At 46.5% G+C, this 22,567-nt stretch overlaps 1 protein-coding gene and 1 non-coding gene across 4 annotated transcripts; both read right to left on the bottom strand.

Moving 5' to 3' along the window:
- Window positions 1-110: 110 nt before the first annotated feature.
- On the bottom strand, window positions 111-21,044 carry TIPIN (TIMELESS interacting protein). Of its 3 annotated transcripts, XM_070054394.2 has the most exons (9): window positions 20,895-20,934; window positions 18,183-18,268; window positions 17,447-17,584; window positions 17,243-17,321; window positions 16,964-17,039; window positions 10,762-10,884; window positions 10,094-10,157; window positions 3,623-3,829; window positions 111-656 (listed from the first exon to the last, which is right to left on the bottom strand). In XM_070054394.2, the coding sequence occupies exons 3-9, from the start codon at window positions 17,574-17,576 to the stop codon at window positions 454-456; spliced, it is 882 nt and encodes a 293-aa protein (XP_069910495.1). In that variant the 5' UTR covers window positions 17,577-17,584; window positions 18,183-18,268; window positions 20,895-20,934; the 3' UTR covers window positions 111-453. The 3 variants fall into 3 exon arrangements, with proteins under 3 accessions (XP_069910495.1, XP_008267082.1, XP_089166727.1); XM_008268860.5 differs by lacking the exon at window positions 18,183-18,268 and having other exon boundaries at window positions 20,895-21,044; XM_089310601.1 differs by lacking the exons at window positions 16,964-17,039; window positions 17,243-17,321; window positions 18,183-18,268 and having other exon boundaries at window positions 20,895-20,964.
- LOC127484055 (small Cajal body-specific RNA 14) lies at window positions 8,609-8,744 on the bottom strand. Its single transcript, XR_007910836.1, has one exon.
- Window positions 21,045-22,567: the final 1,523 nt, after the last annotated feature.

Consider the following 22,567-nt stretch of genomic DNA (forward strand, 5'->3'; position numbering starts at 1 on the left):
ACTTGGGCAGACCCAGAGGTGGATTTTCAACTCACTGGGGCTGGGTAAAGCGTCAACCATATGTATATACTGAAAGTGTAAATTAAAGACCTAAATAGCAACAAGAAATGTTCATAAAGAGAAGAGGAATTTTTATTTTTGCTGTTTAAAAATAGACACACTCCACAGCAACAGTTGTTTTAAGATGCAAATACATATTATACATCACCTGAATCTACTGAAGACATTCAAAACAGCTGCTGCTTATTTACCGGTGATCATTTATTTAGAAGTCATACTTGTACAAAAATAAATGCTAAAGAGAATAAGTTTAATGTGACAAAGTTAACAGGAATATGCGTAAGATTTACTACCTAAGGATTTTCACACACAGACAACACATACTCCTCCTGCGCCTGCAGAGCCATGACTTAACAGGCAGAGGCAGAGGCTCGTGCGGCCACAGGAGCAGCCCTAGGTGCACAAAGCTTCACAGGCTTGGTCCGCTGGTATTTCCTCCATCTTTAATTCCTCCTCTTCATTCCCAGAAGTGGCTGCGGCACTGCTCTGTGGACAAATGGAAATGTCCTTGCTTGACCCACTTCCCTCAGCCTCTTGATCCTCACCAGTATGAACCTCTTCAATAGTCTGTGTTCTGGGTGTGTTCATTGACGTATCTGAAAGAGAAACCAAACCATTATCACTTATTTAATTACATGATTCTGTCTCACCTCATGTATACAAATCTCTTCAAAAACCTAATTTTGATCACTGTCTTAGAAATATAAACCTTTTTATATATGTAGGAAGTCCACTGAAATCACAAAGAGGACCAGGCACTTGGCCTCACGGTTAAGACACCTGTATCAGAATGCCGGGTTGACTCCCAGCTCTGGCTCCTGGTTCCAGCTTCCTGCCACCCATGTGGAGACCTTGACTGAGTTCAACTCCTGGCTTCAGCCCAGCCTAGTCCTGTGGATTTCAGAAGTGAGCCAACGGATGGGGAGCACTTATCGACTCTGCCTCCCAAATAAAATTAAAAAAAAAAAAAAAAATAAACCAATAATTTGATAATTTCATGTCAACTTTAAAGAGTGGGCACTGTGGCATAGCAGGTTAAGCTGCCACCTGGGATGACTGCAGGCCTGCATGGAGTACCTCTACTTCCCACTTCCTGTGCAACACCTAGGAGGCAGCAGACAATGGCACAAATACCTGGATTCCTGCAACCCACGTAGGAGACCTGCAGGAAATTCCTGGATCTTAGCTTTGGCCTGGTGCACCCTTGGCTGCTGTAAGTATTTGTTAATCTTATAAATAGAAAGTGATCCTTAACTATCTATTTTCAGGTATATGTTGGTTTAAAAAAAAAAGAGCCATTGTTGTCAATAATAGTTGTACCTTCATCTCAGTTGCCATGGGTGGGCTGTATTGTGGTCCAGTGGGTTAAATTGTCACCTATAACGCCAGCATCCCATACGGGGGCACCAGTTCACATCCCAATTGTTCCACTTCCTATCCTGTACCCCCCCCCCTTTTTTTTTTTAGGATTTATTTATCTGAAAGGCAGAGTTACAGAGAGGCAAGGTGGAGACAGAATCTTCCATCCGCTGGTTTACTCTCCAAATGGCCACAACAGCTGAGCTAATCCGAAGCCAGGAGCCAGGAGCTTCTTCCAGGTTTCACACGGGTACAGAGGCCCAAGGATTTGGGCCATCCTGTACTGCTTTCCCATGTGGAATGCTGGCACCACAGACATTGGCTTTACCCATATGCCACAGCACTGGCCACTGCTCCACTTCTAATCCAGCTCTCTTCTTTTTTTTTTTTACTTTTTTTTTTTTACTTTTTTTTTTTTTTTTTTTTTTTGACAGGCAGAGTGGACAGTGAGAGAGAGAGAGAGAGAGAAAGGTCTTCCTTTGCCGTTGGTTCACCCTCCAATGGCCGCCGCGGCCGGCGCGCTGCGGCCGGCGCACCGCACTGATCCGATGGCAGGAGCCAGGAGCCAGGTGCTTTTCCTGGTCTCCCATGGGGTGCAGGGCCCAAGCACCTGGGCCATCCTCCACTGCACTCCCTGGCCACAGCAGAGGGCTGACCTGGAAGAGGGGCAACCGGGACAGAATCCGGCGCCCCGACCGGGACTAGAACCCGGTGTGCCGGCGCCGCTAGGCGGAGGATTAGCCTAGTGAGCCGCGGCGCCGGCCTCAGCTCTCTTCTAAGGCTTGGGAAGGCAGTAGAAGATGGCCAAAGTCCTTGGGAGAACCAGTGGAAGCTCCTGGCTCCTGGTTTCAGATTGGCCCAGCTCTGGAAGTTGAGGCTATTTGCGGAGTGGGCCAGGAAATGGAAGCGCTCTTTTTTTTTTTTTTTTTTTTTTGACAGGCAGAGTTAGTGAGAGAGAGACAGAAAAATCTTCCTTCCGTTGGTTCACCCCCCAAGTGGCCGCTACAGCCAGCGCTGTGCTGATCCGAAGCCAGGAGCCAGGTGCTTCCTCCTGGTCTCCCATGTGGTTGCAGGGCCCAAGTACTTGGGCCATTCTCCACTGCACTCCTGGGCCACAGCAGGGAGCTGGACTGGAAGAGGAGCAACCAGGACAGAATGCGGCGCCCCAACCGGGACTAGAACCTGGGGTGCTGGCCCCGCGGGCGGAGGATTAGCCTAGTGAGCCATGGGATCAGCCCAGAGCTCGCTCGCACTCTGCCTTTTAAATAAATAAATATTTAAAAATAAATTAAGTATTTTAGAACCTATTCATGGGAGCCATAATTGCAGCATACTAGTTAGGCTGCTATCTCCAACAATGGCATCCAATATGGGTACCAGTTTAAGCCCCAACTGCTCCATTTCTGATCCAGCTCCCTGCTAATGCACCTGGGAAGGCAGTTTAGATGGCCCAAGTACTTGGGCCCCTGCACCCACATGGGTGACATGGATGAAGCTCCTGGCTTTTGGCCATCTACTCCTCCTGCTCTATTTGTAACTCTGCCTTTCAAATAAATAGGTAAATTAAAAAACAAAAAAAGAAAAGGAAAAAAAGAGATGTATTCATGTTGCAGCAAATGGCTTTAAAATCCTCAATGGGTACACAATGTACAGTTTTATATGATTAGAATTGTATCACAATAAGTTTTCATAATTATGCTAAAGACAGCATGTATCACATCCTTTAAGGAGTTCGAAAACATAGCTTTAAAGTATTTAAAATAAATTATTAAATGGTTAAGATAATTGTTTGAGAGCCAAGGAGAAAAGGAAAAAGGGAGAGCAGCAACACTCGCATATGCTGGTTCACTACCCACAAGCTTCCCTGGAGAAGACCGTGTGTGTGTGTGTGTGTGTGTGTGGCCACAGTTTGAATAAGTGAGCCAGGAACAGGGAATTCAATTCATGTCTCCTGTAAAGGTGGCAGGAACCCAGCTACTTAAGCCATGACCATTGCCTCCCAGAGACCACGTAAGCAGGAAGGCAGGCAGGAAATGAACCCAGAAGCTCTGATGTGGGACACAGGCATCTCAACCAGCATCTTGAACAATCATTCACACTTTTGATTCCTAAAGATACTTTGAGAGGATAGTAAAGAAGTTACAATGTCTAACAAGCCCTTGATGTATTAACAGGAGCCCATAAAACTCAGCATGACAGGTACCGTGTCCTGAGGACTGACTGTCGCTCAGCAGCCTTGCCTGCCTTCTCTCCAAGGCCAGCTGCTTATTTCTCTCAATTCTTTGTTGTTGCTCTTCTGTCAGGCTTCCACTCGATTCAGAGACAAACTTCGCACTTTCAGATGAGTTCGTAAAAAAGGGATCTATTTCAGCAACAGTTATATCACGGTCATTATTCTCTCCTACTTCATCTGCAGTAGAAAAGGAAACGTTAGTACATCTGTAGTATTAGACTAGTTACAGAAGGAGCTCGTCTCAGTCAGGGACAGGTGTCTACCTAAAGAAATAATTTGTAAGGCATGAGAATGTGAGAATAGGGGCCAGCACTGTGGTGTAGCGGGTAAAGTCGCCAGCTGCTCCTCTTCCCATCCAGCTCTCTGCTGTGGCCTGGGAAAGCAGTGGAAGATGGCCCAAGTCCTTGGGCCCCTGCACCCACATGGGAGACCCAAAGGAAGCTCCTAGCTCCTGGATTCCGATCGGTACAGCTCTGACTATTGTAGCTATTTGGGGAGTGAATCAACAAATGGAAGCTCACTCGCTCGCGCGCTCTCTCTCTCTGCCTGTATGTAACTCAACATTCAAATAAATAAATCTTAAAAAAAAAATAAAGAGAATGTGGAAATATATACTTGATTTAAAGACATTTATAAATTACTTATAATGAGGCATGTTAGTCAAATGGAAATACTATTTAAAATATGCATGAAAGGAAAAGTTCTTAGTTATGATTAGAAATATTTTATGCTTGGCCCAGTAAGAGAGCTTAAAGAATCCAAATCATTTTCTTGTTCTACATCTTAATTTCTGGCCATAGTGTCTCTGTATAGCATACACTCATATTTTTATGTAGGCCATTATCTTTTTTTTTTTTTTTTTTTTTTTTTTTTTTTTTTTTTTGACAGGCAGAGTGGACAGTGAGAGAGAGAGACAGAGAGAGAAAGGTCTTCCTTTTGCCGCTGGTTCACCCTCCAATGGCCGCCGCTGCAGCCGGCGCACCGCGCTGATCCTGGCAGGAGCCAGGAGCCAGGTGCTTTTCCTGGTCTCCCATGGGGTGCAGGGCCCAAGCACCTGGGCCATCCTCCACTGCACTCCCTGGCCATAGCAGAGAGCTGGCCTGGAAGAGGGGCAACCGGGACAGAATCCGGCGCCCCAACCGGGACTAGAACCCGGTGTGCCGGCGCCGCAAGGTGGAGGATTAGCCTATTGAGCCACGGCGCCGGCTAGGCCATTATCTTTTATAGGGCAAAGCAGACACAAATGAAAAAGGAAAAGAAATTTGTATCTGCAGATATATTCCCAAAATAATGTTTAGAAAATAAATGCTCTACATTATTAATGTTAACAAACTCGTAAAACCACCTATATCAGTTATCTCAAAGTAGGATGCCTCCAACGTGATCCACAGTGGTAAGGATTAGATGTTCCATTTAAGTATTAAGAAGAGTAAGTTTTACAAATATGTTTAAAATCTTATGACAGAGTCACTGTCATCTGTGAGCTCCCTAGAAGGGTGAGAGAGCGGGGCCTCTTTTCACACTGGGACACAGTTGTTTCTGACTGCCCAGTCAAGTAAACACACAGATATGATCTTGTCTCACCCAAACAATTCCAAAAAAACACATGAGCGGTAGCTTAAAAAAGATTCTGCAAAAGAACACAGTGTCTCCTATTGGAATAGAAGCACAAGCAAGAAATAAGAAAGGAGGAGCCGGCGCTGTGGTGTAGGGGGTAAAGCCAATGCCTGTACTGCCAGCATCCCACGTGGGCACTGGTTAGAGTCTGGGCTGCTCCACTTCCAATCCAGCTCTCTGCTGTGGCCTGGGAAAGCAATGGAAGATGGCCCAAGTGCTTGGGCCTCTGCATCCACGTGGGAGACCTGGAAGAAGCTCCTGGCTCCTGGCTTTAGATCGACCCAGCTCTGGCCATTGCGGCCATTTGTGGAGTAAACCATCTGCTGGTTTACTCTCTCTCTCTCTCTACCTCTCTGTAACTGTGCCTTTCAAATAAATAAATAAATCTAAAAAAAAAAAAAAAAAAAAAAAGAAGAAGAAGAAGAAGAAGAAAATGGCAGTAGTGTCATTTCAAGTCCTCTCTACATAGTCACATTATGGAAGTAAAAATTATAAACCGGGGCTGGTGCTGTGGTAGCAGAATTAAGGGAAATAAGAACTATGGAAAAAAGCAAACAGCAAAAAGGGGATCAGGAATGGTGTGGCTGGGGTGACGTCACTGTGTTGACATATGAGCAAAGTTTGAAGAAGGTAGGAAAGTCAGCCATGGAGAGGACAGTGTTTCAGAGAGAGGACAAGGGTAAAAGCCTTAGGACAGAAATGTGTCCAGAGGTTCAGGGAGTGGCTACGGGTACATGCAGTTGAGGCATGCAAGGGGAAGAGTAGAGGTGAAGCGGCAGAGGGAATGGGTGAGGGTCGGGGCAGACTCCACAGGGCCACGCAGGACTTCTTGACCTAAAAACTCTGAAGAGTGACATGACTACTATTTGTGAACAATACAAAAACTTCACACCTAATTTGTGAGAAAAATGGACTGAAAAAATAGAAAAAATTTGCAACTCCAACAAAATTCCTTGCATTAGTAGACAGGAGTGAGAAATAAATGCCAAGACTTATTAAGGGCAATTAATGTTTTCTTTTTTTTTTTTTTTTTTTTTTACTTATTTGACAGGTAGAGTTAGACAGTGAGTGAGATAGACAGAGAGAAAGGTCTTCCTTCCATTGGTTCACCCCCAAATGGCAGCCACAGTTGGCACTATGCCAATCCGAAGCCAGGAGCCACGTGCTCCCTCCTGGTCTCCCATGCAGGTGCAGGCGCCCAATCACCTGGGCCATCCTCCACGGCCCTCCCGGGCCACAGCAGAGAGCTGCACTGGAAGAGGAACAACCAGGACTAGACCCGGTGCCCATTTGGGATGCCGGCGCCAAAGGCAGATTAGCCAAGTGAGCCACGGCACTGGCACGCAATTAATGATTTCTACTTCCATTTGGATGTATGTAATTTTGCAAGGTAAGACCAAGATTAAAAAACAAAAATCTAATCTCCAATCATACCAAGAAATACTAGCCCAAGATCTTTATAAAATATTATAAAATATTTTATATTTTACTCAATGGAATATTTAATCCCATTGTTCTTACTTTAAAATTGTAATGTAATGTATTTTTGGTGAGAACAAAAATAGGTATTAATATCAGAATAGAAGTATATGTATTAAATCAGTACACACATTAAATAAATGTTCAAAACATTTTAGGCCGGCGCCACGGCTCAATAGGCTAATCCTCTGCCTGCGGCGCCAGCAACCCGGGTTCTAGTCCCAGTCAGGGTGCCGGATTCTGTCCCGGTTGCTCCTCTTCCTCTCCGGCTCTCTGTTATGGCCCAGGAGTGCAGTAGAGGATGGCCCAAGTCCTTGGGCCCTGCACCCGCATGGGAGACCAGGAGGAAGCACCTGGCTCCTGGCTTCAGATCAGCTGCAGCGCACCAGCCACAGCAGCCACTGGGGGGTGAACCAAAGAAAAAAGGGAGACCTTTCTCTGTCTCTCTCTCACACTGTCCACTCTGTCAAAAAAAAAAAAAAATTTTTTTTTTTACTCTTGTGGTCTTTAAAGATTTAGAACCTATTCTCTTAAAATACAAAGAAAACAGGTTCCACAACCATTAAGGCCCTCTGAGTTGAGTCTCCTCCCTGTACCCTGCGTTTCAGCACACTTCTGTCCCCTAAACGACCATGTTAATTTATGCCTTAGCACAAGGGGTTCCCTGTTTCCAAAATCTCCTCTGGCTGACCTTCACTGCTTACCATTCAGATTACGTGCGGTACCTCCCCGGTGAAGCTCCTCCCTCCCCTCCACAACACACTATGCTCTTTTGTACCCACCCAGTGCCCTACTCATTCTAATTACAGCACTCCCCAAACTACTGGCAATAGTTTGTTGGTCTGACTATTCAGTAGTCTGTTAGACTATACGCTGTAAGGGGCCTGAGTTTATCCATATGTATCCCTGAACCTTTAGAACACAGTTGAGCAGCAAACTCAAACAGTGGTGCTGAATGAACAAACTAACCTAGTAGTATTTGTTGTAGGATCCACTACTGCAATAACTCACTTCTTTATATATACCAAATCCTGTGCCATCAGTACATACCATATCCTACCAAAAAAACCTAAAATCCTGGATTGCTTAAATCACATTCCTTCACACGTTTAAAAACAACTTATAAAATAACTTTGGAGGGACTGGAGTTGTGGCACAGCAGGTGAAGCCTCTGCCTGTGACGCCAGCATCCCATATGGGTGTCAGTCTGAGTCACAGTTGCTCTACTCCCAGTCCACCTTCTGCTAACAGCCTGGGAAAAGTCAGTGGAGGATGGTCCAAATGCTTGGGCCCCTGCTACCCATGTGGGAGAATGAGATGGAGTTCTAGGCTCCTGGCTTTGAGCTGACCCAGCCCTGACTGTTGGGGCCATCTCCATGGTGAACAAGCAAATGGAAAATCTCTATGTCTCTTAGTCTCATTCTGTAACTCTTTCCAATAAATAAATATTTTGAAAATAAATAACTTTGAGGAACTCTATATGGAGATTATAGTTTCCACATCTATTAAAAAAGACAGGGGCCAACGCTGTGGCACAGTGGGTTAAAGCCCTGGCCTGAAGCATCAGTATCCCATATGGGCACCGGTTCCAGTCCCAGCTGCTCTTCTTCCAACCCAGCTCACTGCTAAGGTCTGGGAAAGCAGTAGAAAATGGCCCAAGTCCTTGGGCCCTTGCACCCATGTGAGAGATCCAGAAGAAAATCCTGGCTCCTAACTTCGGATCCAGTTGTTGTGGCCAACTGGAGAGTAAACCAGCAGATGGAAGACCTCTCTCTCTGTCTCTACCTCTCTGTAACTCTGTCTTCCAAATAAATCTTTTAAAAAAAGAAGAAAGAAAGAAAGAAAGACAAGACAAACATTCATGTATGGAGCCATCGCACAGAAAATCTGATAACTATACAGACTCTGTCGGCAGGAACCATCTGTTTTAATGTATGTGACTGTCTATGGTTGCACTGTACAACTAACAAATGCAATCAATACCAGGAACAGTCACAGAGGTCTTACTAAAGCCAGGACCTACACAGAATGAAAAGCAACCTTTCATCAACAAGTTATTCTGTATTGTATGTAATTTTATGACCAAGTGCTATAAAGGGTTAAAGGTTACCAGCATTCTCAAAAGCTCATTTTCAGGGATGACACTGTGGTAGAGCAGGTTAACCGATCACCAGTGATGCCAGTGTCCCACATTGGAGCATCGATTTTAGTCTTGGCTGCTCTGTTTCCAATCCAGCTCCCTGCTCACGCACCTGGGAAAACAGCATAAGACAGCCCAAGTATTTGGGCTCCTGCTAACTGCATGGGAGACCTGGATGGAGATCTGGGTCCTGGCTTAGACTTGGATCAGCCCTGGCCATAGTAGCCAAGTGAGGAGTCAACCAGCAGATGAGAATCTCTCAAGTAAATACATCAATCATTTTTTTAAAAAAGCTATATGGCTAAATATATTTTTACAACGTATCTAATGGCAATTCAACCACTTTTTCTAAGATTTCTTTATTTGAGAGGCGGAGTTACAGAGAAAGGGAGAGACAAAGTTACTCCATTTGCTGGTTTCACTCCCCAAACGGCCGCAATGGCCAGAGTTGGGCTGATCCGAAACCAGGAGCCAAGAATGTCTTCCAGATCTCCCATGTGGGTACAGGGGCCCAAGCACTTGGGCCATCTTCCACTGCTTTCCCAGGCCATAGCAGAGAGCTGGATCAGAAGAGGAGCAGTTTGGACTCGAACCGGCACCCATATGGGATGCCAGTGCAACAGGTGGGGGCTTAAACTACTATGCCACAGCACTGGCCCCTCAACCATTTCTTTTTTTATAACAAGTTCCATATACAATATCCTAGATGCACCAACGCATCTAATGCATTTAAAAATGCATTCCTATGTACTGTGCTTTAACTACATACAAAATATAGACCTAAGAATCCAGTCCTATAATACTGCCTAGATGAACCATGTCCATTTTTAAAAGCAAAATGGGGGACCGGCGCTGTGGCGCAGCGGGTTAACACCCTGGCCTGAAGTGCCAGCATCCCATATGGGCGCCAGTTATAGTCCTGGCTGCTCCTCTTCCGATCCAGCTCTCTGCTATGGCCTGGGAAAGCAATAGAAGATGGCCCAAGTCCTTGGGCCCCTGCACCCTCGTGGGAGACCTGGAAGAGGCTCCTGGATCCTGGCTTTGGGTTGGTGCAGCTCTAGCTGTTGTGGCCATCTGGAGAGTGAACCAGCGGACAGAAGATCTCTCTCTCTCTGTCTCTACTACCTCTCTCTGTAACTCTTTCAAATAAATAGAATAAATCTTTAAAAAAAATGGTTACAAAGTAGAACAACTTGTATTCTTACCATTATTGCCAACAAAATCTTCATGTATAATAGGGAGATCAAGTCGAATTCGTTTTAGACAAGTCTGAAAAATAAAAAAGAATTATTTTTATATTTCTTTTTTTTTTTTTTTTTTTTTTTTTTTATTTTTGACAGGCAGAGTGGACAGTGAGAGAGAGAGACAGAGAGAGAAAGGTCTTCCTTTTTGCCGTTGGTTCACCCTCCAATGGCCGCCGCTGCAGCCGGCGCACCGCGCTGATCCGATGCCAGGAGCCAGGTGCTTTTCCTGGTCTCCCATGGGGTGCAGGGCCCAAGCACCTGGGCCATCCTCCACTGCACTCCCTGGCCATAGCAGAGAGCTGGCCTGGAAGAGGGGCAACCGGGACAGAATCCGGCGCCCCGACCGGGACTAGAACCCGGTGTGCCGGCACCGCAAGGTGGAGGATTAGCCTATTGAGCCACGGCGCCGGCCCTATTTTTATATTTCTAACAATCATTTTAGAGGGAGAAATGGTCATTTATTCAATTCTTAGTTTTGAAAGCACTATTCTTCAAATAACCACTATTAATTTTCCCTACCAAGGCACATTTCAAAATGAAGACCCCCCAAAAGCAATTTAGTCCCAACTAAATCTGTCCTTGTGTTATTTAGTATCATGAATGATATTCATAATAACCTCAACACTTACCTGCACTTCCTTTTTATTTCCCAGATATTCAACTCTGTCAATAAAATCCTCGAACTGCAGTCTGGGGAACAGCCTGTGCGCCCAGTGCTCCATGTGTCTGATGAGTGTCCTCAAGTCTTCAGCCTAGCACATAAAAATAAAAACACAACAGAAGCCTTTGTCAGCAGATCCCAGAGCTCAGCAGCAGCACCAAAGTCACTGGTGTCACGTCACATTTATAAGGTTGAGAAACTTTCAGAAGTTTAGAAAGAAAAATATTTACTAAGGGCTTAGAGGACTGCGGTACAGAAGAGTACTAGTTACAGATTTTTAAAAATCAGAAGAAAAAAAATCCCAGCACAAAAATGTAATAATGTTAAATGAGAAGCATGTGTGTGTCTTTTCACAAACATAAAATAAAACTCCCAAATATGTTCAGTAAAATATATCGAGGTCTCTTTCAGGGATAACTAAAAACTGAGACAGGTCCCTAAATCATAAACAGAAAACGAAGCACTGAGAATTCAGAACTGTAACAAAAAATTCAGAAAACTCAAGGGCAAAGACTCTAAAGAAAATTCTCAAACCACAATACCTTTCTATACTTAAAATTCCAATTAAACATTAAATTTTTTTAATTAAAAATAAAATTGAGGCCGGCGCCGCAGCTCACTAGGCTAATCCTCCGCCTAGTGGCGCCGGTACACCGGGTTCTAGTCCCGGTTGCCCCTCTTCCAGGCCAGCCCTCTGCTGTGGCCAGGGAGTGCAGTGGAGGATGGCCCAGGTGCTTGGGCCCTGCACCCCATGGGAGACCAGAAAAGCACCTGGCTCCTGGCTCCTGCCATCGGATCAGCGCGGTGCGCCGGCCGCAGCGCGCCGGCCGCGGCAGCCATTGGAGGGTGAACCAACGGCAAAGGAAGACCTTTCTCTCTGTCTCTCTCTCTCACTGTCCACTCTGCCTGTCAAAAAAAAAATAAAAAATAAAATAAAATTGAGTAAAGAGAAAAGTTATACATTTGTTTTTCCCATTAAATATTTCATTCTCTATTTAATATTTTAAATGAGAAAATGATTGAAAGCACAGGCTCTGGATCAGACTGAACATATTTAAATCCCAATTCCATCACTTTGAATAACTCAATTTACTGCTCTGTAACCTTTTTTTTTTTCATATATGAAAACAATAAGAATGTTGGGCCTATAGTGTATTTGCTTTTATTGGACTCTGTATTTAGTTGAGATTAAGCCTTTGACTATGATGTAAATCAAATGTGTTACCTCCAAAATAATAAATAAAAATATGGGCCAGCGCCGTGGCTCAATAGGCTAATCCTCTGCCTGCGGCACCGGCAACCCGGGTTCTAGTCCCAGTCGGGGCGCCCCATTCTGTCCCAGTTGCTCCTCTTCCAGTCCAGCTCTCTGCTGTGGCCCGGGAGTGCAGTGGAGGATGGCCCAAGTCCTTAGGCCCTGCACCCGCATGGGAGACTAGGAGAAGCACGTGGCTCCTGGCTTCAGATCGGCGCGGTGCGCCGGCCGCAGCACACCAGCCGCAGCAGCCATTGGGGGGTGAACCAATGGAAAAGGAAGACCTTTCTCTTTCTCTCTCTCTCTCTCACTGTCCACTCTGTCAAAAAAAAAAAAAAAAAAAAAAAAAAATTAGCTATTATATTATTGTTACTTGACCTTGTCTGGAAATCAGGGGTAAAGACAATCAACTATCCCAGTAAGTAAATATATAATGATGACAACACAATGTTTTCTTATTTTCCTCTAAAATCAAGGTACATGTCCTTTCACAAAATCTTTCAGGGCTGGCACTGTGGCATAGCAGGTAAAACCGCTGCTTGTGATGCCAGCATCCCATATCGACACCAGTTTGAGTCCTGTCTGCTCCACTTCAGATCCAGCTCCCTGCTAATGCGCCTGAGAATATAGGCGAGAATGGCTCAAGTACTGGCCCCTGCACCCATGTTGGAAGTCCCAGAAGAACCTCCTGGCTCATGGCTTCGGCCTGACCCAGCTCCAACCATTGCAGCCATTTGGAAAGTAAAGCAGTGGGGGCCGGTGCCGTGGCTCACTTGGTTAATCCTCCATCTGGGGCACCAGCATCCCATACAAGCACTAGTTCTAGTCCTGGCTACTCCACTTCCAATCCAGCTCTCTGCTGTAGCCTGGGAAAGCAGTAGAAGATGGCCCAAGTGCTTGGGCCCCTGCACCCACATGGGAGACTACAAAGAAGCATCAGGCTCCTGGCTTCTGATCAGCACAGCTCTGGCCATTACAGCCATTTGGAGAGTGAACCAACAGAAGGAAGACCTTTGTCTCTCCCTCTCACTGTCTGTTAACTCTACCTCTCAAATAAATAAATAAAATCTTAAAAAAAAAAAAAAGGAAGAAGAAAGTAAACCAGTGGATAGAAGATATCGCTGTTACTCTGCCTCTCAAATAAATAAATGAATATTAAAAAAAAAAAAAAATCAAGCACCTAAGATCATTTTCCAGTTGTTGGGAAACCACCTCACAACGTCATATTAGATCAAAGGAATACAACAGGAAAAGCTAACTATAATAAATCACAAATTATACATAACAGTAGGAATTTTTTTTTTTACAGATTTATTTATTTGCTTGAAAGGCAAAGTTACAGAGAGACAGACAGACAGAGAGATCTTCCATCCGCTGGTTCACTCCCCAAATGCCCACAGTGACTGGGCCAGATGCAAGCCAGAAATCTGGAACTCCACCCAGGCCTCCAATATGCATGGCAGGGGCCCAAGCACTTGGGTCATCTTTCGCTGCTTTCCCGGAAAAATTAGCAGGGCGCCTGATGGGAATCAGAATACCAAGACTTGAACGGGTGCTCTGACACAGGATGCCAGAGGTGCTGGCTTCACCTCCTGGGCCACAACACCATGAATTGCCAAGGGGAAAGTATAGAATACTATTTACAGTATACACTCTCCCAGTCTGTCCTCACCAACTGAAGAAACAGAAAATGTGTATCCTTTGTGTAAGTTTGCTTATTTTAATAAGGGCTGGGGCCAGCACTGTGGCTCAGCAGGATAATGCCCCGGCCTGAAGCGCTGGCATCCCATATGGTCGCCGGTTTGAGATCCGGCTGCTCCACTTCCAATCCAGTTCTCTGCTATGGCCTGGGAAAGCAGTAGAGGATGGCCCATGTCCTTGGGCCCCTGCACCTGCATGGAAGACCCGCAAGAAACTCCTGGCTCCTGACTTCGGATCAGCGCAGCTCCAGTCATTGTGGTCAATTTGGGAGTGAACCAGCAGATGGAAGCAATCTCTCTCTCTGCCTCTCCTCTCTCTATGTAACTCTGATTTTCAAAAAAATAATAGGTCTTTAAAAAAAAAAAAAAAAAAGAGCTTATTTTAAACATAATCAAGACTTTATAAATTCAAATCACAAATTCACCACTACCTGAAAACTGTATCAAGGGCAATGAACTAACAGAATTGGGTATGTTTTTCAATACCCTGATTTATGTTTAGTTTTGTAGTCAAAAAGAACACAAACTTGTTTTCCCTTATATCCACTAAAGCTGAGAAAATGCACAATTTTTGAACCTCTCAGGCTTGAAATCCTAGGGGAGTCTTCTGACTCTTTTTCATTTTCCTGTCTTCATCTCTTTGTTGCTCCCCTATTCAGGTTATTACCACCTCACCCCACTGGAAAGCCAACAGCCTCTGAGCTGCTATCTGCCTCCAGTCTCTTTCCCCTTCCAAATCATCCTGCACAGCACACGACATTAACATTATTCTACCTGGGATCTGAAATGCAAACTCCAAGTGCAACCCTTACCTATTAGCACCAGTCACTGAAAATTCTGAGACTAACTTAGTTCCATTATATAGTTGAAAACTAAGAATACACGTGAGGGCCAGTGCTGTGACACAGCAGGTTAAGCCTCTTCCTGCAATGCCAGCATCCCAGAAGGTGACAGTTCAGGCACTGGCTGCTCCTTTTCTTTTTTTTCCTTTTTAAAAGATTTATTTATCTATCTGGAAGGCAGAGTTAAAGAGAGGCAGAGTTAGAGAGAGAGAGAGAGAGAGAGAGAGAGAGAGAGAGAGAGAGAGAAAGATAGGTCTTTTATCCGCTAGTTCACTTCCCAAATGACCACAACAGCCAGAATTGTGCCAATCTAAAGCCAAGAGGCAGGAGCTTCCTCCAGCTCTCCCACATGGCTACAGGGGCCCAAGGACTTGGGCCATCTTCCACTACTTTTCCAGGCCACAGCAGAGAGCTGGATGGGAAGTGGAGCAACTGGGATACGAACCAGCACCCATATGGGATGCTGGCACCACAAACGGTGGCTTTACCTGCTATGCTACAGCACCGGCAATGCTGCTCCTCTTCTGATCCAGCTCCCTGTTAGTGTGCCTGAGAAGGCAGTGGAGGATGGCCCAAATGCCTGAGCCTCTGTACCCACATGGGAGACCCAGAAGAAGCTCCGAGCTCCTGACTTTAGCCTGGCCTAGTCCCAGCCATTGCAGCCATTTGGAAAGTAAACCAGTGGATGGAAGATCATACTATCTCTTTCTCTCTCTGTAATTAATTTTTTTTTTGGCTTTTTATTTTTTGTTTTTTGTCCCCTGACCGGGACTAGAACCCGGGGTGCCAGCGCCGCAGGCACAGGATTGGATTGGCCTATTGAGCCGCAGCGCCGGCCAAATAAAACCTTAAAAAAAAAAAAAAAAAAAAAAAAAAAAAAAAAACGGAGGCCAGTGCTTTGGTATAGCCGGGAAATCTGCAGTACCGGCATCCCATATGGGCGCCGGTTTGAGTCCCAACTGTTCCACTTCCGATCCAGCTCTCTGCTATGGCCTGGGAAAGCATCAGAAGATGTCCCAAGTGCTTGGGTCCCTGCACATGTGGGACACCTGGAAGAAGCTCCTGGCTCCCGGCTTCGGATCAGCCCAGCTCCGGCCAGTACGGCCAACTGGGGAGTGAATTAATGGATGGAAGACCTCTCTCACTTTCTTTGCCTCTCCTCCTCTCTCCGTGTTAACTCTGACTCAGATAAATAAATAGATCTTAAAAAAAAAAAAAAAAATACTACCCTTTTCACTACATCACAACTGTTTCTCAAGAGATATATTATTATCTGCAAGGCATTCTGGGATTACCAAGAACATAATGAGTGTACAGTTCTGTTGCCATTTTTAAAATTTATGTATTTGAGAGGCACAGAATAGTGACAAAATGAGATAGAGCAAGCAAGCGTGTGCGCTCCCATCCACTGGTTTACTTCCTAAATACTCACAACTAGGGGTGGGACAGGCCAAGAACTCAATCCAAGTTTCCCACTTGGGCGGCAGGAGCCCAAGTACTTGAGCTATCACCTGCCTGCCTCTAGGGTGCATTTTAGCAAAAAGCTGGAATTGAGAATGGAATTGGAACTTGAACCCAGGTACTCCAATATGGGGTGCAAGTGTCTCCACTGAAGTCTTTTTTTTTTTTTTTTTTTTTTAAGATTGATTTATTTATTTGAAAGGCAGAGTTACACAGAGAGAGAAGGAAAGGCAGAGATAGAGGTCTTCCATCCACTGGTTCACTCCCCAACTGGTCACAATGGCCGGAGCTGCACCAATCCAAAGCCAGGAGCCAGGAGTCTTCACATGAGTACGGGGCCCAAGGACTTGGACCATCTTCTACTGCTTTCCCAGGCCATAGCAGAGAGCTGGATCAGAAGTGGAGCAGCCAGATCTCGAACTAGCGCCCATATGGGACGCCCGTGCTTCAGGCCAGGACGTTAACCCGCTGCGCCACAGCGCTGGCCCCTCCACTGGAGTTTTAACCATGAGGTGAAATGCCCACCACTATTGCTGTTTAAAAAAAAAAAAAAAGTTTAAGAGGATGGTGCTGTGGCATAGCGGGTAAAGCCACAGCCTACACTGCCTGCATCATCCTATATGGGTTATGGTTCAAGCCTTGACTGCTCCACTTACAATCCAGCTCTCTGCTATGGCCTTGGAAAGCAGTAGAAGATGGCCCAAGTCCTTGGGCCCCTGCACCTGTGTGGAAGACCTGGAGGAAGTTCCTGGCTCCTGACTTCAGATCGGCCTAGCTCTGGCTGTTACAGACATATGGGGAGTGAACCTGCAGATAGAATATGTCTCTCTCTCTGCCTGTGCCTCTCTATAACTCTGCCTTTCAAATAAATAAATAAAATAAATCCTTTAAAAATGAAAATCCAACTTTTCTTACCTCATGACCTTTACCTTTGAATTTTGTCTTATCAAACACATGCCTTAAGGCTGGAAGTCCTCTCTCTGAAATTAATCTGTAAACAGAAACAATTTTGAATCTCAAGTCTTTTAAAGTCATATCCAAACCAAGACTATTAAGAAGAAAAAATATTTTCTACTGAACTGGAAAAAATATTTAGAAAACTCTGATCTTTCAATCATCCTAACCAAAAGTTTTCGCATTAGAACGATGAATGTAAAGAAAAACTATAAATGCATAAGAAAATAGTGACTGTACCTCTGAGCATCCAGCTTGGGTATATTCCTCTTAACTGTTCTCTTTGGAGGTACAGGAACAGGTACTCCAGTCCCTGACTCTAATGAAATATACTGAGATTTAGAATTACTTACATAATTGAAGCCTTCCTTATAAAACGTACTACATCTGAGCCAATCAATGGATACCCGAACACGGAACATTGTTCGGAAACTCTCTACAGACCTTCATCATGCTCAGCCCCTTCAGCAGGTCTCTCTGGAGAGGCTGGAGGTGGAAAAGGAGGAAAAGTTTCATCTTCTGTATGCTCGTAATCTGGTAGGTCAATCAAGCCATCCTCCTGTGGTTCTCCCATCTCTTACTCTGGCGGAAAGAAGCAAAATTATTTTATTCAGGGGCCGGTTCTGTGGCGCAACGGGTTAACGCCCTGGCCTGAAGCGCGGGCATCCCATACGGGCACCAGTTCTAATCCTGGCTGCTTCACTTCTGATCCAGCTCTCTGCTGTGGCCTGGGAAAGCAGTGGAAGATGGCCCAAGTCCTTGGACCCCTGCACCCACGTGGGAGACCTGGAAGAAGCTCCTGGCTCCTGGCTTTGGATCAGTGCAGCTCCGGCCGTTGCGGCCAGTTGGGGAGTGAACCAGCGGATGGAAAACCTCTCTCTCTCTCTCTCTCTGCCTCTCCTCTCTCTGTGTAACTCTGCCTTTCAAATAAATAAATCTTTTAAAAAATTATTTTATTCAACTAACTAAATCAAATGTTATTCATCAACTTCCACCTGCAGCAAAATCCATGTGTTTCAATTAGTTAAAACACAACTCACACATCATGGAAAGAAGTAAGAAAGATAACAATTATGGAAAGAATAAGAAATGACTAGGCTAACAATCAGAACTGAGTTCTAATGCAGACCCTACCACTAAATAACTGTCCAATAATTTTACATTAACTACTTCTGCTTACCAATTGCTCTTCCAGGTAAGGTTTCCTTTGAGGAATGGGAAATTGTCTTCATATTGGTAACTTAAAACCATGTTTTTCAGGACCACCTTAGTCACAGTAACATCAGATACTGTTGGTCAATCCCCTTCTCTAGGAAAACGTCTTCCGTATTCCCCAAGTTTTCTTCCCTCTCTGGACACTCCTGAATCTTCTCTGTAGGTTCATATTCTTCTAATCTGACCATTAAGCATCCAGACTCCATCTTAGGTAGGCCCTCTTTATTCATTTGTGTACATGGCTTTAATAATCATTTACTTGCAGATGACTAATTTTTATTCCTAGCCAAGGCCTCAAATCTGAGTGACTTCCCACTTGGCAGCTCTTAAGTATCTCAAAGGCATCTATCACTCACCACGTATGAAGCTAAACTTCCAAATGTTCCCACTTCAGTAATGTCCTCTCTCTGGCTTGTAAATCAGAAACCTACAAGTTTATCTTTGACGATTCTCTCCCCAACCCCCTCCGCATCCTCATTCCATTTCCTAAATCTCTCTTGAACCTGTGCATTTCTCCTTGCCTTGAAAACCACTTCTCCAAATTGCTTGCTTGGGGCCGGCGCCATGGCTCACTTGGTTAATCCTCCGCCTGCGGCACCGGAATCCCATATGGGCACCAGGTTCTAGTCCCGGTTGCTCCTCTTCCAGTCCAGCTCTCTGCTGTGGCCCAGGAGTACAGTGGAGGATGGCCCAAGTGACTGGGCGCCCGCGCCCGCGTGGGAGACCAGAAGGAAGCACCTGGCTCCTGGCTTCGGATCGGCACAGCCCCGACCGTAGCGGCCATTTGGGGGGTGAACCAATGGAAGGAAGACTTTTCTCTCTGTCTCTCTCACTCACTGTCCACTCTGCCTGTCAAATAAGTATAAAAAAAAAAAATTGCTTGCTTGGATTATCCCCTACTTTTGCCTCCTTCAACCCATTTTCCATACAATTAAACGGAAGCTTTGAAATATGAAGTTGATTACACTGAGACTTAAGCATTCCAGTGAGACTTATGCACATCCACTCTCAGGATAAAGACAAAACTCCGAGGCCCTGAGAGATCTGGCCTCTTCTTTCACCCACTGCCTCACCTCCCACCACTACAGGCTGCTGCTTTCAATGCCTTGAAAGTGTCAATCGCTCAGGTCGCCCGGCCTCTGCAAATGCTGTTCCCTATCCCGAAAGCTCTTCACTGATGCCTTAATTCTTTCAGATCTCAGATCTCACTTCCTCAGAAAAATCTACTCCAACTTCTCAAAACTCCCTCTTTAGTAAGTGTTCAGTGTCAAGTACAAGTTTTAATACCACTTGCCTTTGGGGCCGGCGCTGTGGCGTAGCTGGTAAAGCCGCCACCTGCAGTGCCAGCATCCCATATGGGCGCCACTTCCCATCCAGCTCTCTGCTGTGGCCTGGGAAAGCAGCAGAAGATGGCCCAAGTCCTTGGGCCCCTGCACCTACGTGAGAGACCTGGAAGAAGCTCCTGGCTCCTGGCTTCAGATCAGCGCAGCTCAGGCCATTGTGGCCAACTGGGGAGTGAACCAGTGGATGGAAGACCTCTATCTCTGTCTCTACCTCTCTCTCCTTCTCTCTCTATGTAACTCTTTCAAATAAATAAATCTTAAAAAAAAAGCACTTGCCCAGTTCCAACAACCTTATCTGCAGGGTTCTTTAATGTTCATCTCCAGTACCAGACTCCAATTCTGAAAGGGCAAAGACCAGCTGGGTCTCCTCATGCTCTACCTCTGCATCCCTAATGCTGGTTGGTACACAGCAGGTGCTCACTCTGGATTTGCTCGATGAAGGAATTCAAGAAAAAAAAACTCCAAAGCTCCCCCCAAACTGGAACTCGTGGAGTTGGATGATCTCTAAAAGCTCACCAGTTCGAAATCTCTATGCCCACGAAGACATGAGCAAAGCACCGACTCCCGACGAGGCCCCACTGTACCTGCAGGTAAGCTACCAAGGGCAGCAGCAGGTCACTCATGCCACGCCAGTCCCCAGCTAGAGGAAGCCGACTTAGCCCTGCGGGTAGACGTGGGGTGCACACCTTGGAGGCTGACGGGGAGCTCCGAACTGGAGGCCAGCAAGTGTGGGCTCATCAAAAAGGTGACTCCTACTAATCTGTGCAGTGACCAAGATGTTCACACCTCACGCCGGGTCACCGGCCACGTGACCGCCTCCTTTTACTCTCAGTGAGGCTGTCTTCCTTCCACCTCTAGTCCCGGACAAGCGCCGGCCACAAATCTAACTCCAAACACCCCAACTTTCCCGCGCTGTCACGACGGAAGCCCCCGACGTCCCCACTAAGGTGCCACCCCTGCAAGACACACAACTCCCAGCCCTCTCCTCATCCTCGCTCCCCGGCACAGTGGCTTCAACCTCATTCATTCACCCAAGGGCCACAGCACGCTTTGCACGTCTGGAAGTCCCCCGTGCAGAAGCTGGGGAGGGGGCCACATCAGGAACACGATCCCGCGCTTCAGGGAGAGGCAGCCCCGAAACTCTGAGACAGGTAAACGCGTCCAGCCCTACAGGTCGAGGCCGGCCAGTCCCGCTCGGGCCAGGTCCGCCTCGCTCCTCTCCGCCAGTCCCTTCGTCCCCTCCCCGCGACTCCCCAGTCTTCTGGTCCTCAGCCTGCCTCCTGGGCCGCCACCATCCTCCAGAACCGCACTCGCCCACCACCGCGCCGCCTCACCTCACTCCGAAAGCATCAACCACAACGCGGAGGTCCAGGTCGAGGGGAAACGGCGCTTCTCGCGAGACTCAAACCGCGGCCGCGAGACGAGGGCTCGTCGTTAGGCGCCAAATCCGTCCGTGGCCTGGGCAGGGCCTCAGGGAGCCGCCCCGCCCCGCCCCGCCCGCCGGCCCCGCCCCCCGGAAGCCCGGGCGCCTCTCTCCGGGACGCGTGGCTTCCTGGCTGCAGGGTTCTCAGAACTGGCCCTCCTTGCTTGCTCGGCGCTGGGCGGGAGCTTTAGGTTTTGGAATTACATCGGTTTTTAGAAAAGTGAGTGGGAGTAAAAAGGCTAAAGGAACCAGTGTTGGGTGGGAAACTACCACCTCTGTAGAGTGAACAGAATTCCTGGAACACAGAGGTTTCACACTCATTAAAACAATGAGTTTGGGCTGATGGGCTGCGCTGTGGCCTAGTGGGCTAAGCCTCCGCCTGGGGCGCCAGCACCCCATATGGGTGCCGGTTCGAGTCCCAGCTGTTCCACTTCCTATCCAGTTCCTGCGGATGGCCTGGGAAAGCAGCAGAAGATGGCCTAAGTGTTTGGGGCCATGTCTCCCACACGAGAGACCATCCCCTCTCAACTCTAACTTTTAAATAAATCTTTAAAAACAAACAAAAAGGTTAGGGTTAATCTAGGCACAAAAATGTCCAGCACATCTTACCTTTTCTACTTTAAAAAGAGTGAGTCCAAACATATTTGTATTTGCTCAAATGCACACATAGCTGGGAGGAAATATGTATAAACAGTGTGGAATGAGAGCTTAATTGTACTTTTTGTGAACATAGAAGCATATTAGCTATCCAAAAAGCTGAATTGAAGAAGACTGCTCAAGCAAATACATGAAGGAAAAATATGAAGAGCTGACAAATCAAAAAGATAAGTGGGAAGCATTGGCAGTTGTGGGGAGCAACTCGGACTAGACTAAGTTACTGGAATTAAGACTTATTCTATGCATCTGCTCTCCCACAATATGGCGCTGGGAGAGGAGGAAACAGCTTCTACACAGCTGCCTCCAGTTCAACCAATAAACAGCAGGACCTGCTCCTGATTGGAGGAGAGCAGAGTACTCGGCGTGTGGGTAGCAGAGTTGGGATTGGTGGAAGAGACTATAAAGGAGGAGAGAGACAACATGCACCAGGAACATCTATCTGAAGGAACACCTGTGCAGCCCCCGAGAGAGCCGGCCGGCGGTGTGCCGCTCCCCCGCAGAAGTGGGGAAAGTGGCAGGGGGAACCGCCCTTCCACGGAGGTGGAAGGGTCGGTAGCCAACCCGGGAAGAACCAGCAGCAAACCCGGGGAGGGCCGAGCAGACAAAAGAACAACGCAGGGTCCTGTGTCGTTCCTCCGCGAAGAGGGGGAGCGACAGGCAGTATTCTCTACTTTTCTATAGTTTGAGAAATTTTATTAAAGACTTCAGAGTGGGGCAACTACAGTTCCCAGTAAGGTACTGTGTACTGAATACCCAGTGTAAAGAGGAGCAGGCAAGCTCCAAATATAAAGATGAGGAAATAGACTAGTTGCCTGTTTTGATTGCTTAATCCTGGGTGTGAATTATTGCACTGTTCCCCATAAAAATGTGTAAGTGTTCCGGGACCGGCGCTGTGACACAGCGGATAAAGCCCTGGCCTGAAGTGCC

This window comes from Oryctolagus cuniculus, chromosome 12 (assembly GCF_051225735.1).
Source record: "Oryctolagus cuniculus isolate XC-2025 breed Fujian yellow rabbit chromosome 12, ASM5122573v1, whole genome shotgun sequence".
Taxonomy (NCBI): domain Eukaryota; kingdom Metazoa; phylum Chordata; class Mammalia; order Lagomorpha; family Leporidae; genus Oryctolagus; species Oryctolagus cuniculus.

Excerpts from the sequence above, each read along its gene's own strand:
- TIPIN (XM_008268860.5), bottom strand. The coding sequence starts at position 17,576 with ATGGGAGAACCACAGGAGGATGGCTTGATTGACCTACCAGATTACGAG. Across the intron at positions 10,885-16,963 it reads TCAAAGGTAAAGGTCATGAG|GCTGAAGACTTGAGGACACT; the intron begins GTAAGAAAAGTT and ends TTTATGTGCTAG. Across the intron at positions 10,158-10,761 it reads GAAATAAAAAGGAAGTGCAG|ACTTGTCTAAAACGAATTCG; the intron begins GTAAGTGTTGAG and ends TTTATTTTTCAG.